The sequence below is a fragment of the Mya arenaria genome, chromosome 12 (genome assembly GCF_026914265.1).
Source record: "Mya arenaria isolate MELC-2E11 chromosome 12, ASM2691426v1".
NCBI classification, from domain to species: domain Eukaryota; kingdom Metazoa; phylum Mollusca; class Bivalvia; order Myida; family Myidae; genus Mya; species Mya arenaria.
This window is the reverse complement of record NC_069133.1, coordinates 39,346,308-39,362,952: the sequence shown is the minus strand read 5'-3', so window position 1 is coordinate 39,362,952 and position 16,645 is coordinate 39,346,308. Positions and strand designations below refer to the sequence as shown.

Genomic DNA, 16,645 nt, shown 5'->3' with positions numbered 1-16,645 from the left:
AGCCGGGTAAATGGGCCGTATTTTTACCTTTCAGGTAGCCCGGTAGTGCCGGGTGAATGAGGTGGTTTGTCTTTGCGCCAAAAATAGCCAGGAATAGTCTTTACTTGGGTGCGGGGGAATTTTGGGAGGATTTTACCAGTAGTTTTTTCCCGAAGGACGGGGATCATGGCTGGACCAAAAGTCAATGTCCCCACTAATCCACGGACCTGGGAAGAGGGGGGGGGGTGGTGCGTGGTTACAATTGACTGGTGCATTACGTTGATATACAAGTATGCAGTGTCTATGTAAATGAACGTTACCTCCGTAATATTGAATGCAGCAAACGTATGTTTTAGGTACAATCTATGCATTATTATTATTTTGTAACCGTAAGTAAACTATATATAATCAGCAGCATAAAATTACAAGTTTTCATTTCAGAATTTTATTATATATGTTTTAGGTCAATCCAATCAGATTAAGAAAACAATGCAACAAATTGTTTTTTGATATTCATTTCTTTTTTTAGCATCATATTTACACTTTAAGAAATTATTGTTGCGTTTTCATCATCGTACTGTTATGTTTCGAACATCGTACTGTCCTCTTTTCACCATCGTACTGTCGCGTTTTGACCATCATACTGTCATGTTTTCACCTTCGTACTGTCACATTTTCAACATCGTACTGTCATCATGGGACTGTCGCCTTTTTGCCATCGTACTGTCATGTTTCACCAACGCACTATGATGTTTTCACCTTGTAATGTCATGTTTTCACCATGGGACTGTCGCCTTTTCGCCATTAAACTGTCTTGTTTTAACCATTGTACTGTCTTGTTTTCACCATTATACTGTCTTGTTTTTATCAAGGTACTATTTTGTTTTCACCATCGTACTGTCATGTTGTCACCTTCGTACTGTCATGTTTTCAGCATGAGACTGTCACCTTTTCGCCATCGTACAGTCTTGTTTTCACCATTATACTGCCTTGTTTTCATCAACGTACTATCATGTTTTCACCATCGTACTGTCATGTTTTCACCTTCGTACTGTCATGTTTTTAGCATGGGACTGTCTTCTTTTCGCCATCGTACTGTCTTGTGTTCACCATTGTACTGTCGCATTTTTACCATTTTACTGTCATGTTTTCACCTTCGTACTGTCATGTTTTCTACATGGGATTGCCGCCTTTTTGCCATCGTACTGTCTTGTTTTCACCATCACACTGTCGCCTTTTCATCATTTTACTGTCATGTTTAGACCATCATACTGTCAGGTTTTCACCATCCTGCTTTTATGTTTCACCATCGTAATGTGTTTGTTTTCATCATGGGACTGTTGCCTTTTCGCAATCATTCTGTCTGGTTTTCACCATAGTACTGTCGCGTTTTTACCATTGTAATGTCATTTTTTCGCCATCGTACTGTCATTGTTTTCATCATCGTACCGTCATGTTTTCACCATCGTACTGTCGCGTTTTCACCACTATACTGTCAAGTTTTCACCATCGTACTGTCATTGTTTTCATCATCGTACCGTAATGTTTTCGCCATCGTACTGTCATGTTTTCCCCAACGTTCTGTCATGTTTTCACCATGGTTATGTCATGTTTATGCCATCGTACTGTCATATTTTCACTATCGTAATGCCATGTTTTCACCATGGTACTGTTACATTTTTTGCCATCTTACTGTCATGTTTTCACTAACGCACTGTCAGGTTTTTGTCATGGTAATTACATGTTTTCACAATTGTACTGTCATGTTTCCATCATGGTACTGTCATGTTTTCACCATCGTACTGTCATGTTTTATCGTACTGTCATGTTTTATACATAGGACTGTCGCCTTTTCGCCATCGTACTATCTTTTTTCACCATCATACTGTCGCCTTTTCACCATTTTACTGTCATGTTTTCACAATTGTACTGTCATGTTTTCACCATCCTGCTTTTATGTTTCACCATCGTAATGTATTTTCTTCATCATGGGACTGAGCCTTTTCGCCATCATTCTGTCTTGTTTTCACCATAGTACTGTCGCGTTTTTACCATTGTAATGTCATATTTTCGCTATCGTACTGTCATTTTTTTCATCATCGTACCGTCATGTTTTCACCATCGTACTGTCGCGTTTTCACCACTATACTGTCAAGTTTTCACCATCGTACTGTCATTGTTTACATCATCGTACCGTCATGTTTTCGCCATCGTACTGTCATGTTTTCACCAACGTACTGTCAAGTTTTCATCACGGTTATGTCATGTTTATGCCATCGTACTGTCTTGTTTTCACTATCGTAATGCCATGTTTTCACCATGGTACTGTTGCCTTTTTGCCATCGTACTGTCATGTTTTCACTAACGTACTGTCAGGTTTTTGTCATGGTAATGTCATGTTTTCACAATCGTACTGTCATGTTTCCACCATGGTAATGTCATGTTTTCACCACCGTACTGTCATGTTTTCACCATAGTACTGTCATGTTTTCAATATCGGAATGTCATGTTTTCAGCATGGCACTGTTGCCTTTTTTGTCATCGTACTGTTATGTTTTTGTCATTGTACTGTCATGTTTTCACTTTCTTACTGTCATGTTTCCATCATGGGTATGTGGGATTTACATCATTGACTGTCTTGTTTTAATAATCGTACTGTCGCGTTTTCACCATCGTTCTGTCATGTTTTTACATTCATACTATCGCCTTACGGTGCGCATGCACATAAACTAATTTGCCCTTCATGTGAAAAAAATATCGGATACGATCACCATCAATGTAAATCTCCAATCATAATTGCGTCAAACTTGATGAAAATAATACAGATGTATAAGAAACGTCTCGTAAACGCATCGGTCGTTTGAAAAAACTAATGATAGCACAGCCCTAAAGCAAATGGCACAGTCTGAAGTAAAATGACGTAACGTCATATTTACTTTATAAAAGCACCTGTCTTTTTATGAATAATAATACTTCTACAACACTTCCTGCTATTGGAACTGCTACTGCTACTACTACTTCTACTACTACTACTACTACTACTACTACTACTACTACTACTACTACTACTACTACTACTACTACTACTACTACTACTACTACTACTACTACTACTACTACTACTACTACCTGCTGCTACTGCTGTTGCTGCTGCTGCTATTGATACTGTTACTACTACTACAACAACAACAACTACTACTACTACTACTACTACTACTACTACTACTACTACTACTACCATCATCATCACCTACTACTACCGCTAACTACTATTAATTCTACTTGCTACTACAAACACTACCAGCACCACAACCACTTCTATTACTACAACTTCCACTACTATTACTACTCTTGCGATCTCTATTCTGACTATTTGCTTGCTCATGCTGCTATTCTGTAATACAACTATTCCAATAGGGATTTAACGTGTTTGAGAACCAAGGCAACCATAGAAACCCGAATATGTCAGTCTTATACGTTGTATTTTTAGAACAAAAACATCTGAAATAATATTCCACAAGCACAACCTTTTATAAAAGTTTTTTTCCGGGAAACCGACCCTCCGTAGCAAACTTGGTGTAAATATAATGATTATTGAACATCAAATCTATGATAACTGAACTATTATTTTGGGTACATTGAATGCTATGTAAAGTAAGTGCAAATGTGCAACATGATGATGATGATGATGATGATGATGATGATGATTATGCGTATTGTGATTATGAGAATGTTGATTATGATAGTTACGATAATGCCACATTGGCGACAATTTTTACAATAATACAAATCACAATGCGACGACGATGACGACAACTAAGATAATGATAATCATATCACGACGCAACATGACAAGAATGATTACAATGATTATGTGATGACCACAACTAAGATAATGATATTTATAGTAGCAATTAGGTAACAACGACATTTATGCAAATCATGATGCAATGATGACGTGAATGGTGCTAACGAGGTTATAATGCGTAGTTGTCGTTGTTGTTGATGATGATGATGATGATGATGATGATGATGATGATGATGATGATGATGATGATGATGATCTTCGGTTGAAGATATATTTCAAAGACACGCACCCCTGAAACCAACATGGAGGGGAAATCTTCTATGCTCATGCGCACCGGAAGACAATAGAACGATGATTATAACACGACAATACGATGATGACTTCGTGACAGTGCGATGATGGAAATACAATTGTACTTCAATAAAAACGCGATAGTACGATGATGAAAACACTATAGTGCAATGATAATTACACGACAGTACGATGATAAAAACAAGACAGAACGATGATGAAAACACAACAGTACGATGATGAAAACGCGGTGATAACAGCAGACAAAATAATGAAAGAAAATTAACATGCATTAAAAGAAACCAAACTATCCTTTTATACTACAGTTATCAATTTCCAAGAAAGAGTCTAACATTTGTTAGTAGGGGTCAGTTCCCACCAAACCTGCTCTATCATAGTTTATTACGCTGGTAAACTAGTGGCTGGCTGATTTGATTATCCATGCTGGTATATAGCAGTAAAGTTATGATAGTTGAAATAATTACTACAGTCCTATGCAGACCGCTGTTTGTTCTTACTGCAGGATTGACCAAAGTTGGGGGATTTATGGAGGATGGATGACTTGCTAACTGAATTGCCCATCTCAATAACACCTATAATAAATACCTAAATTATTTAATCATTCACTTCGTTCCATCAGATAAATGCTACTCAGTTGCAGTCTGAGGATTGAAAAATGCGTCTCTTTGTAAAGTCCAGTTCTGGTTGACTTGCCGGCAACAAAGTACAAGCACATATTACTGAAAACAGAAAACTGGTTAGATAATAATAGCCGTCTCCCCGGCAATCTGTCCATTTCGATTTTTGTGTGAGTGAAATTACAAAATTTTGAGCGACTCGATAAAACTTCATATATTATTTGATTACGAACAATGAGAGAGAATACGAACGCTATTTAAGTATTTTGAAGTATATTTGCATCAATATTTAATTTTAATGAAATTGATAAAAATATGTTTTACTTGGAATATTGATGATTATTTTGATTTATTTAATTTAAACACGATTAGCTCAACTCTCATGAGTTATACACAAATACACCTTTTCGAAGACGTCATCATATCAGAAAGTTTAAATGGTTTACGGTTAAACAGACATTGTTACCCTTAAAGAATTCTTTATATTTCACACAAGTTAACTACACCATGATATAAATTGGTAAAACATTTCTTAAACGAGGCACTCAATGCACCATAGTCAGTTGGCTTTGACACAAAGCCCCTGGGACGTAGATGGCAATTAAATTTTGGCATTAACTATCCAGCCACCAGAGTGCTAGATCTTAAATTACCTCAATGCCATGCTTATCAAACTGATCACAAGAATTAGTTATACATCATTATGCTGAACAAACTTGTCAGTGTCAGTGGCTAGCAGGGGAAAGTCTTATTTTGCATACGCACTGCCCTCTCCATTCCTAAGTTCACTGAGCAAGCGCATGCATGTAAAATGGAATTTTCAATGAAGTGGAGTATTGATTGTCATATCTTCCAAACTAAAGAACAAAAATTCAATGGAAGAGTAATCAAGCATGTTCATTGTGGCAGCATTAGTTGCATTAAGGTAAATACTACTATATTTTTGTTTATTTGTAAAAACGATATGATTCTTATCGTTTATTGCCGCCTTTAACCCTTTGTAAAAGCGGATGCACAGTTTTAAAACAGTTTCTGCCTTCATGAAACAGTGTAAAAAAATACCTTTGTCAAACAATTTTCGTTAAGATCCAAATTTGCATTCCTTACACATTTTACTAATTTAAAACATATAATTTATGTTTGGCTTTTCAAACAACATTGGTTTTTATTATCATCTTTCTATCAACAAATTGCAATGCTATAATTAAACATTTATCAAGTATTATATGAGTTGATATGAGCAATTTGCAATTAAGTTTTGCCACGCATATTTTCCTAGCAAAGTTTATAAACGCCTTTTTAAAAATGATAATTATAATAAATATATCATATAAAACTTTCCACAAGCACTAGTTGTGATGATTATATTTATCTTGTTTAAAATAAATATCTTTCACAATTTTCCACAAAACAGGTTTCCTTTGAAGATGATGAAAGCATTCAATGCAAGTTAGAACAGTTTATTTCCGGTACGAAGCCAGGATTCAGGCAAAGCAGATCCCTGTTCTTGACATGGTTAGATTTCAAGGTAAAATTGTTCAATGTATGCTCACTTCGCCCATTCTTAATAACTTATAACTTACTTCAGGTCATCTAACTATTTATTAGTAAAACATTTTTATAATAAAAGTAACCTAAGCCTAAATCCCAGGTACATTACGACACAAGGTGGTTTACATTTCTGTTACGCTTTGTGACTCTGGCTTATATACTTATAAAAAAGTGACAGTTGCACTTTCCTAATCACGACGTTTTAAAGTGACACATGGAAGCCGGGCAAATACCAAATAATTCGTATATTTGTAATGCATCATTTTTGGCAATACTTTTTTACATAATTGGACTTCCTGTTGTTGTTCTGTTTATTTAATTAGCGCAACTAGGTATCTTTTCTGAAGTTTTTTAATGTTATATTTGTCTAGTTGTTCTTTAGTCATCACTATTTCAATTTATTTAAATATTTCATGATTTTGAAATGGATCGTCTGTAGCGTTTGCTATGAATCCATGTCAAACATCCATTTCTTTGTATTTAGATGTATAAAACTAAATTAATTTCCGTGGTTTGAGGATTGTTAAATGGTGTTACAAGGAATGATAATATTTTAGGCACACCTGTGAACAATCTCTTTGCCCAGATTATCACTACGAGTTGCCATACTTTGTTGTATTTCAGGGATGCGAGATGCAACATATATCCCGATATCAATCACCTCGAAAAGAAGTGCATCGCTAAAACGCGGCAAATAAATGAGGTATAGTACCCGGATTGCCAATATAGTAATGTTTTAAATGTTTTTAATTTACTGGGAAAATCACACACAATAAGTTGTAAATACAAATATAACGAGCAATTTCTTTTCACACGCGTGAAGACTACATGAGATAAATGTGAAATTCCATACATTATTATGTTGTTGAATAGTATAAGGGTTTAATTGTAATTGTTTATTTTTCAGTTACAAGGGGAAATTCAGAATTTGAAAGAAAAACTGGTAAATAAAGACAGGCAGATTGCAGATATGCAGGTAATATGCCGTTAAATCTTAAATGCTTAAAATGGTAAATGTTTTAAACTATTTTGATTAATTTTTGACATGTCTTTTTATTGTATCGTAATATATCCATTTCTGTAAAGAGACCTTGTCGGTGTTCAACTTTTAAAGTAGTGTAAATAAATAAGCATAGGCCCTCTATTTTGTAACAAGTATTTCATTATATATGAACAACCTTATAAAGAACATAAAAAAGGAAAGCACACATGCTTATCTATAAATATTATTCATAAAATGAACATGAATTATCTGTGAATATACGCCTATACACATTTTCAGAGAGTATTATGTTTTGTACTATTTAAATGTTTATTCAATATTTCCTATGTCGATTTAGAAAAAAATATGGCAAATTTTGAGGCCATGAACATATATTTCAGGCAAACCAAAACAGAATGTATGCAGAGAATGATAGTCTAATGCTCAGAGTGAAAATGGCAGAACAGACAGCAGCAAGGGCAAGGGCTTCCCTACCAAAGGTACTGTTTTTTACACGGAAACCAATTATATCCAATGAAGCTCGTTATTTCTCACGATTATTATGTATATGTGCATGTTTATAGCTTCAACTTAAATAACAAAGTCCACAGCCTCTAACCACATACATAAATGCCGCATCTGATCAACGTAGAAGTAAATGGGGTACCTATTATGACCATATTCCTTGCATTTGTTTTAGCTCGTCTGTTTAAGAAAGATGAGCTTACATCATAGCTTCATGGGGATATGTTGTTGTCTTTCGTTGAAAACGTGTTAAAGTTGATATATGTGTAGTAATCACACAAGTTACAGCTAAGATGATTGACAAGTATATTATAAATCATAGTAAACCAAAGGGTCAACATTCATAACTCATGTAGTTCTTATTACTAATTTTCATTTTGGTAAAATATTGTCCCTTTTTGTCTTTTTTGAACCCACAAGCGAAGCTATTGTTTAATTAACAAGGATAACAGTTGCAGTCTAATGATCTTTGATATCTTCATGTCGCTTTTTTTTAAATAATCAGTCCGTCAACCTATAAGACTGTCCATCGTTCATAACAGACTCTTTATGATGGCTATAACTATGTAATTTCATATTTTGACGATCTATTTTAAACAGTCTTTGGTAGATTAACTGAAAAATCTTCATTATATTTTCATTTCTTTCCATCAAACCTTCAGCACATGTGATTAGATGACAACCATATTTACAACACCAAAATGTGAAGGTCAAGTAAACACTTAAGATCTTTGACCGGATTAAGAAATTAGTTGTAATGTAAAAGAAATGTTAAGTATATTGATGAAATATGTCTGCTTGCTGTCCGAGCCTTGTAATTATATTTTCAAATTCCTGCAATGGGTGAAAATCCATATGGATTTCAACATTTGACGAGAAAATAAAAGTTTGATTTTATATTTACATCTTTTATTCAATATTAATTTTGTAAGAATAACTGAGTTTTGGAGCACTGCTTGTTTTTCATTAAAGAACAGCCAAATTCACCAATGCATATTTATGTTCCCAAAGTTTATTTATGCAGAAGGATCATGTAAACAATATTTTGCTTTGAAATATTGATATAAAGACCATTGTGTATCTCGATTCTAGATTCTGTTCCCATTTTTTTAACAACATATTACTACAACTGACATAAATTTATGGTAGAATGAGACAAATATTACAAAGATAGAACTCTTAGTATGTCTTTTGTGACAATTGTTAGTGAGAAGAAGCTTCAATTTTAAGCTCTGTCTTTTTCCTTGACCCAAATAAATTTGTATATTTGTATTATACCATTTGCAGGAATCTCGGGTTGCTGCAAAGAAACAGCTTTTGCAGGAAACGGTTACACAAGCAAACAATGCCAGATTCGATAAGGTTTGTTTGTCTGAAGAAATACAACTTAAAACTAGGCTGAATTCATTTATTACATATGACTGATAATATTTGATAGACATACTTTTCTCCTACCTCAGATAAGTAGATCCAAAAATTTGGCCATGCAGGAAATTAGTATCTTGCCCTCGGGCAAAGATAAAACAAAGGCCCGTATGAAATACAGTTGAACACTGCTATTCCGAACACCGTTTATCCGAATTGATCGCTATTTTTTTTTGGTCCCGATTTTACTCGTACTTTGTTTAACTAAATTTTTAATCTTTAATCCGAAATCGCTAGTCCGAATGAATCGCTATTCCCAAGTAAAAATTACGGGCCCGATTTGGTATTTCACACCTTTTTATCAATTCTTATTTCGAACCTTATCATGTCATAGTTTTTCACACCATACTTCAATAACACTTGGGCATGGGCTTGGGGTGACAATGGATCACAATTAGTGCTTGTTAAAGAATGAAATTGAGCACGCGTATTTTACAATCATCGATGTCAAAAAATTAGCAATTCATTTTGGTGATGTAATGTGTATATAATTTTTGGTTAACACAACATGAATATCAATCGAAAATACGCATTGCTCACTTAACCCGCTACCGAATAATCCGTACTATGTTCCGAATGCATACATGTGCTGTCAATTTGTTTTAAACGTTTTATGTTTTAATAAAGAAGTAAACAAAAACGAATTATTTGTCATTTAGTACATAATAAATCAACAAATATTTTTGTATACGAAATATCACTCAAACCGAATGTATCATATTGGTAACGTGTAACCGAAATTGCAATCTTCACGACTTAGTATTTCACGTCATCTATTATTCGCGAATGCTGTCAATTTTATGAAAATTGTTAATCCGAAATATCGTTATCCCGAAATATTTTTTGGGTCCCTACGATTTTCAATTAACGGTGTTCAACTGTACTTTTTTATTGTCATAAAGAGTTCCAGTAAAAATACATTTTTACCTAAGTTTGTTAAACTGAGATGGGAGAAAAAGCATATACCATAGCCGCCCGTATAAGAAAGGTTCGTCCCAACACTCGCTCAGGGTGTTCTGTGAAAACTCAGTAAACCTCGAGTAAACCTCGTTTCCACAAAACACCCGACGCACAGGTTGGTAATGAACCTATCTTACGCTCTCGGCCATGTAGGATACTAATAATAACGTTGATACGTAATCGAATTAGCTAAACACTTCCAACTAAAAAACAGAAATTGGCAACCGCAAAATTAAGTTAAAGTGTTTTATAGTTCAGTAGTTGTAAAGATTGTATGAAAATAATAATTGAATTCAAGAAAAACAACTTATACATGCTAAATTATTAATGTTTATTTTCCATGATTTCTTTACCAAAGATAACTGGCAAAATCTTATTTTATGTAACAATTATAACTGAGCATAATAAATGATTTAGGTAATGAACTGAAACTTCCCTACCAGTATTCAAATGAAAACTTGGCAAGTGGCATACATATATTGCATATCACATTCATGTTGTATGCAAAATAATAACAATATGCAATATAATACTCAGTCATATTCATAAATTTGGCAACCCAAGAAATAGTGCAAACAAAAAAATCATACATACTTAAGAGCAAAGTATACTTTTGCAATTGCTTTAGAGCCCCGGTCCTGTGGTTAGACCATATACTTTAAAATCACGCTGTTGCGGATTTGAATTCCGCCTCCGTCCAGCATATTTTTATTATGGTTTCCCCACCTCTGTTTGTTATATGCTTTTCATAAATTCAATCGTTATTTTAGTACAGAAGGATTCAACAATATATGTTCAGAGAGCAGAAACTGAAACTTTAGCCGAAATAGCAGAAAATATGACGATATGTTCAAGTATAAATACAGAAATATAAAGCCATTTGTCTATTAAAGTATGAAACATTATATAACAAAGCCATTTGTCTATTAAAGTATAAGACATTATATAACAAATATACTGAACTTAAAATGATCATTAATTGGATTTTGGCTATAATGGCAATATGTAGTATACACTGTAATTTTAAGAATACACCACATCTATAAAATCTAGGAAATACTTATATGTTTGGTTCGTCTTCAGGTGGCAGTTGTGGAATATACAAACCAGAGTGTGTATATTGGAGAAATGGAGGGAAACATGATGACCTTTGCCCGTCGGCCAGTCGGAAAACTAACAGTTCTCTCAACGTAAAAAATAAACAGAGCGTGATTTTGAATCCCTTGGACAAAATGAAAATTAATCGTCGATATTTAATTGCAAAATTCGAAGGACGTACGACTTTGACGATCAATATAGAAAATATGTAAGAAGTCCACGTAATTCTTGATCACCCCTCGTAAGAAAGACAACGTAATACAATTATCGGAAATTCAGATTCAACTTATAAATCAGTCCGTAGCTTCGTATTGTTCCAAACAAGCTTCAGACATCTAAAACCTCATATATTTGGTATGATCATAAATATCAGATAACAGTTTGCCTGTACATATCTTTTAAACCTTGTTTTTGTATTTCAGTAAGCTTACATTGTGTTTTCATTTTGTAAATATTTGTACATTTTATGATTGAGTTATTTTTTTATTTACTTTTGCTTTGCCTTAAAGCCTATTTTATTTTAGTAAGTTACTAATTCAAGTTTCATTTTGTGAACACAGAGAATCGGTCAATGGCGAAGTCGGGAATCTAGTCTTGGTCTCTCTCGAGAAACATTCCAGTATGCTAAGCTCTTACCCTACATAACTCATTATTCATGAAATATTACATTTATACCCTTTATTGTCACTTGATAACAGTTCCAAGGCCATCATGCTTTGGCTCATCTACTCTGTGTTTATTATATTTTTTTTTCTATTTTTTTCATAATTTGTTTGTATGAAATTCCCCTTCTTACAACAACATTTGTGTCCAGCATAAGCTGACTCAGAGTCTGATATAGTGACATCCTTGTAGGAAATATAAATCAACTTTTAAATGTTTGCTATAGGTTGTTTAGCATATACTATAAAGTATTCCGATTAAGAAAATGTCTTGTAAATGGCGAGAACGAATGATAGAAGTATTATTATTTTCTTGAATAGATAACTTTAAGCAGATACTTTAGGTTTATTTTAATGATATGGAAAGAAACATAGAACAATAAAAAAGTATTGAACCTGCTCCATGTTTACTGATGGAACATTCACCAATTATGTTAATCATGTTCTCGATGACTTTTTTTATTTAAGCATACTTTAAATGTACAGTTCATAACATACACTTAGTTGTTTGTCATTCACGTTGTGAATAAATTGTTTAAAACTGTATATGTGTTATAACCGAAAAATGTTCAATACTGCTATTCATTTAAATGCCCCAGTCTGAGAGGCAAATAGATTTCACTTGTCTGTCTGTTCGTCGGTTCATCCAGCTGTCACAAAGCATTTTGTCACACGTATCTCCGGCAGTAAATTAGCAAGAGTCGTAAAACCAGCATGTCTAGTTTTGCATCTTAAGTTCTATTTGTCTGTTGGCTGTTTGTATGTTTGTCAAATAATCATATTTGTATTCCTTTCATCTGGTAACATCCCCGGAGTGTTTTGGTTATGTTACCAAACCTTTCAAGATTTAGTTGGTAATATTCCCAGAAATATATTTAACTCTGTCAATAAATGTGAGCTGGTTAAGCTCTGCGATTATGTTAAAGAATCAGTATGTATTCGTAATGCTATTCCTAATAATAATTATTATTATTAATTAAGTTCATCCTCTGATACTGCTGCCTTTACGTCAACATATTTGTGTCTTTAACCATAGCACTAACCATGTACAAGCATTTGATATCAAAAACCTAAGTGTATGTGTTTAGACGATGTTCTGATGTATATGACTTAAAAACGTCTGTTCTTTTCTTTTCTGTGTTTTTTTTTTTAAATCATAATATGCGAAAGTCCACACTTGTATCTAAAATAATTATTGTCAAATTGTAAAATTGCAAGAGACATAGCTGTAATACTGAAATAACATTCTAGTAGGTTTAAACAACCAGCAATATGTGATCTATGTCGTTCTATCAATCAACACTTATTAGAGTCAAAAGTCATGGTCATAACTCATATTCGCCATTAAAATGTTGTCGTATATACTTATTCCCTTCTAAGAGGACACATTTTATCTGCAAATATCTGTTATCATCTGAACACGATTGAACACTATGTCTACTATCCTCACACTTTGAATGGTCATAATCTTTAAACTGCCTTAAAGTCATCCAATAGCCATGACCAATCAGCTGTCATTTCAGTCCATGCGTATTTCGATTGTTCAAATAATCCTGACAACATGGCGCTCAGGGGGTGGTGGGGATTAACGTTTGACAAACATCTCTTGTTATAAAATGTTTATATTTTTATTGGAAATATTATCAAACATTTGCGAATATTGCATGTTTTAGAAATGTTTAAAACAATTTTAGTCATACTATAGATTATTCTGGGAATATTAAAAACCTGCTGAAAAACCTGCTGTTAATTTCAATACTATGCAATGAAGATATTGGTAATATTCCCAGAATAATTCATGTCCTACAGCAGCCCACGTGGAGCTTTTTCTTTTGGATTATTTTATTTCAATTCATCTTTTGATATGCCCAAAAAAGTTTTGGTAATGTTACCAAATATTTCAAGATAATATAATTGTATTCAGGATGAATTTGAGAACGATAACGGAAAATGTTCGTAATTCATTTTGGGAATATTACCAAATAGTTGTGACTATTCCTAGTTTAAGAATGATATAGAAAATCTCTCGGCATAATATGGATTATTTTGGGAATGTTCTCAAAAATGTTGAAAAGCCCCAGTTTTCAATACTATACTATGAACTGTTTGGTCCTACAGAAACTATTTGTGGAGTTTTCAAAGGCCTTTTGTTGAATTAGTCTGTTTCAGTTCATCTGGTAATATTCTCAAATAATTTTGGTAATGTTACCAAATATCACGATCAAATTGGTAGTATTCCTAGAAAACCTGGACATTTTATTCAGAATCCTAGCAGAAAATGGTCATCATTTATTTTGGGAATATTACCAAGTATTTGTGACTTTTCATAGTTGAAGAATATTTTTGAAAATCTCTCGGCATAATATCGATAGTTTTGGGAATGTTCCCAAATATGTTAAAACCCCCACTATAACTTTAAATACTATACTTTGAAATGTTTGGTAATATTCCCGAAAGGTTTTGGTAATGTTACCAGAAATTTCAAGATTAACTTTGGACATTATTTCCAAGACGAATTTTAAAATGTTAGCCGAAAATGTTCATAATTCAGAAAAATTACCAAATATTTGTGACAACCCCTAGTTTTTATTAATTTTTAGAAAACCTCTCAACATACTATGGATACTTTTGATATTACCAAAAATGTTGAATATTACCAGAAATGTTGAAAACCACACCATAACTCTTCAATACTATATTACAAAGTGTTTGGAAATATTTTCAAAATGTTTTGGTAATGTTACCAACTTTCCAAGATCAAATTGGAAATATTCCCAGAAAACCTGAACATTATACTTAGAATCCTAGCAGAAAATGTTCATCACTTATTTTGGGAATATTACCAAATATTTGTGACTTTTCATAGTTGAAAAATATTTTAGAAAATCTCTCGGCATAGTATCGATTATTTTGGGAATGTTCCCACATATGTTGAAACCCCCACCACAACTTTCAATACTATACTACAAAGTGTTTGGAAATATTTTCAAAATGTTTTGGTAATGTTACCAAATTTTCAAGATCAAATTGGTAATATTCCCAGAAAACCTGGCATACTATGGATTCTTTTGGGAATATTACCAGAAATGTTGAAAACCACACTATAACTCTTCAATACCATACTATGAAGTGTTTGGTAATATTCCCAAAAATATTTCTAATCCTACAGAAATGCTTTGAGAACATTATAAAGGGTTTCTGTTGAATAAAAATGTTACCATGCTGAAAAGGGAAAGTTGCGTTTTCCCTTTTCATTTTGCGGTTTGTTAATTCAGTGATTTACTTCACCCCAACAATGGTCCCCACAGAAAAAGACAAGAAGTACATAAGAGTAGTGGTCTTTCTTGGAAAGAAGTGCACAGAAAGTCACCAAGAGGGTTGTAGTTTAAAATTGAATGTTTTGTTTTCAAAATGGGTTCAAATTGTGTATTTAATTTTATAGTATGGACGCCACGCTGCTTCTGACTTGTACATATCTAAACGGAACTTCGTGTATTGCAGCCTAAAATTAAATGTTTTATAATAGCGTTACTATCTCATTTCGGCAAATGGGGTTAATTCAGTCAATTCTTTAAATACTTATGAACAACAAAAGCTCACTTCTAATTGCGAATTTCTATGAGTAATTATCGGGGTCCTCACATATGCATGCGAATTAGCCCCATAAATGCCAATTAAAGGATTAGTTTTCTGTCAGGACAGCGTCGATAACACACAGCAACAGAAATACAAATATAAGTATATATAAATATTTATAGATGAATATAAACTGTGCAATGTATTTGTTGAAATGGAAATCAAAACAGGATTAAACCAGGTGTTTAAATTATTTATCAAATCTCAAATCTCAACTTCAAATATGCCTTACCAGAACCAACATTAACTTAGACAATTAGGTATATTTACTTACACAAATCAAATAACTTCATTTACTCAATGACCAACAGATACAGAAATAAGAACATGTATATACATTGTAGCTGTCCATTCAAAGCACAAGGCTGTCATGCTATTGTCGCTGTTTGGTTGTAAAAAGGATTCAGCTTCAAATGATTATCTTAGCTCTCAACTCCAAAGATTGATGCAATTCTTCAAGAACCATTTTGTATATTTTATGAACGTTAATGTTTATTTCAACCACATTTGCGTATACTTTGCCAAAATTTATGTAATATATACTTTATATAAAAAAAAGATTGAATTACAAAGAACCAGATGTTTCTTTTTCCTCTTTCTGTCAATTGCGATTCCGGCATTCCTTGACATATCTCGTAGAAAAATACCAAGATAATTATGAATTTTACCAACACGTCTGTAGTTTGTATTGTATAATAACAGTGCCTTTAATTATTTTTTTCCGACAGATGATAGCTTCGATAAAGATTGTTTATTTTCATGCAAATATATATCCTATTTTGGTAAAATAATATTTTTACTTCTGGTTAAAAAGATCGATGTAACATTAAAGAAATGAGACGCACACATCTCACACCAGAAATTGATTATAATGAATCTGTAATGGTTGTAATTTCCATAACTCTTGTTTGAGGACGACAAAACATAAATACAATAACAATCTTGAAATATGAACAACTCATTCAGATAGCACGTTTATGTAACAGAATCATACTTGAATCAGAAAAAACAATGACAAGAGAAAAAATAAACAATGTTTTTGTATGTTTTTTTTGTGTTGTTTTAATTGATAGGGCTATAAAAAAGAATA

At 33.2% G+C, this 16,645-nt stretch overlaps 1 protein-coding gene across 1 annotated transcript; it reads left to right on the top strand.

The window, feature by feature from the left end:
* The first annotated feature begins 6,053 nt into the window (after positions 1 to 6,053).
* Positions 6,054 to 11,394, top strand: LOC128210241 (uncharacterized). Its single transcript, XM_052914458.1, has 6 exons — positions 6,054 to 6,244; positions 6,892 to 6,995; positions 7,175 to 7,243; positions 7,651 to 7,749; positions 9,062 to 9,136; positions 11,243 to 11,394. The coding sequence occupies exons 2-6, from the start codon at positions 6,966 to 6,968 to the stop codon at positions 11,351 to 11,353; spliced, it is 384 nt and encodes a 127-aa protein (XP_052770418.1). The 5' UTR covers positions 6,054 to 6,244; positions 6,892 to 6,965; the 3' UTR covers positions 11,354 to 11,394.
* Positions 11,395 to 16,645: the final 5,251 nt, after the last annotated feature.

Coding starts and splice junctions, on each gene's coding strand:
- LOC128210241 (XM_052914458.1), top strand. CDS start 6,966: ATGAGGTATAGTACCCGGATTGCCAATATA. Junction 7,244..7,650: donor GGCAGATTGCAGATATGCAG/GTAATATGCCGT, acceptor CATATATTTCAG/GCAAACCAAAACAGAATGTA. Junction 9,137..11,242: donor ACAATGCCAGATTCGATAAG/GTTTGTTTGTCT, acceptor GTTCGTCTTCAG/GTGGCAGTTGTGGAATATAC.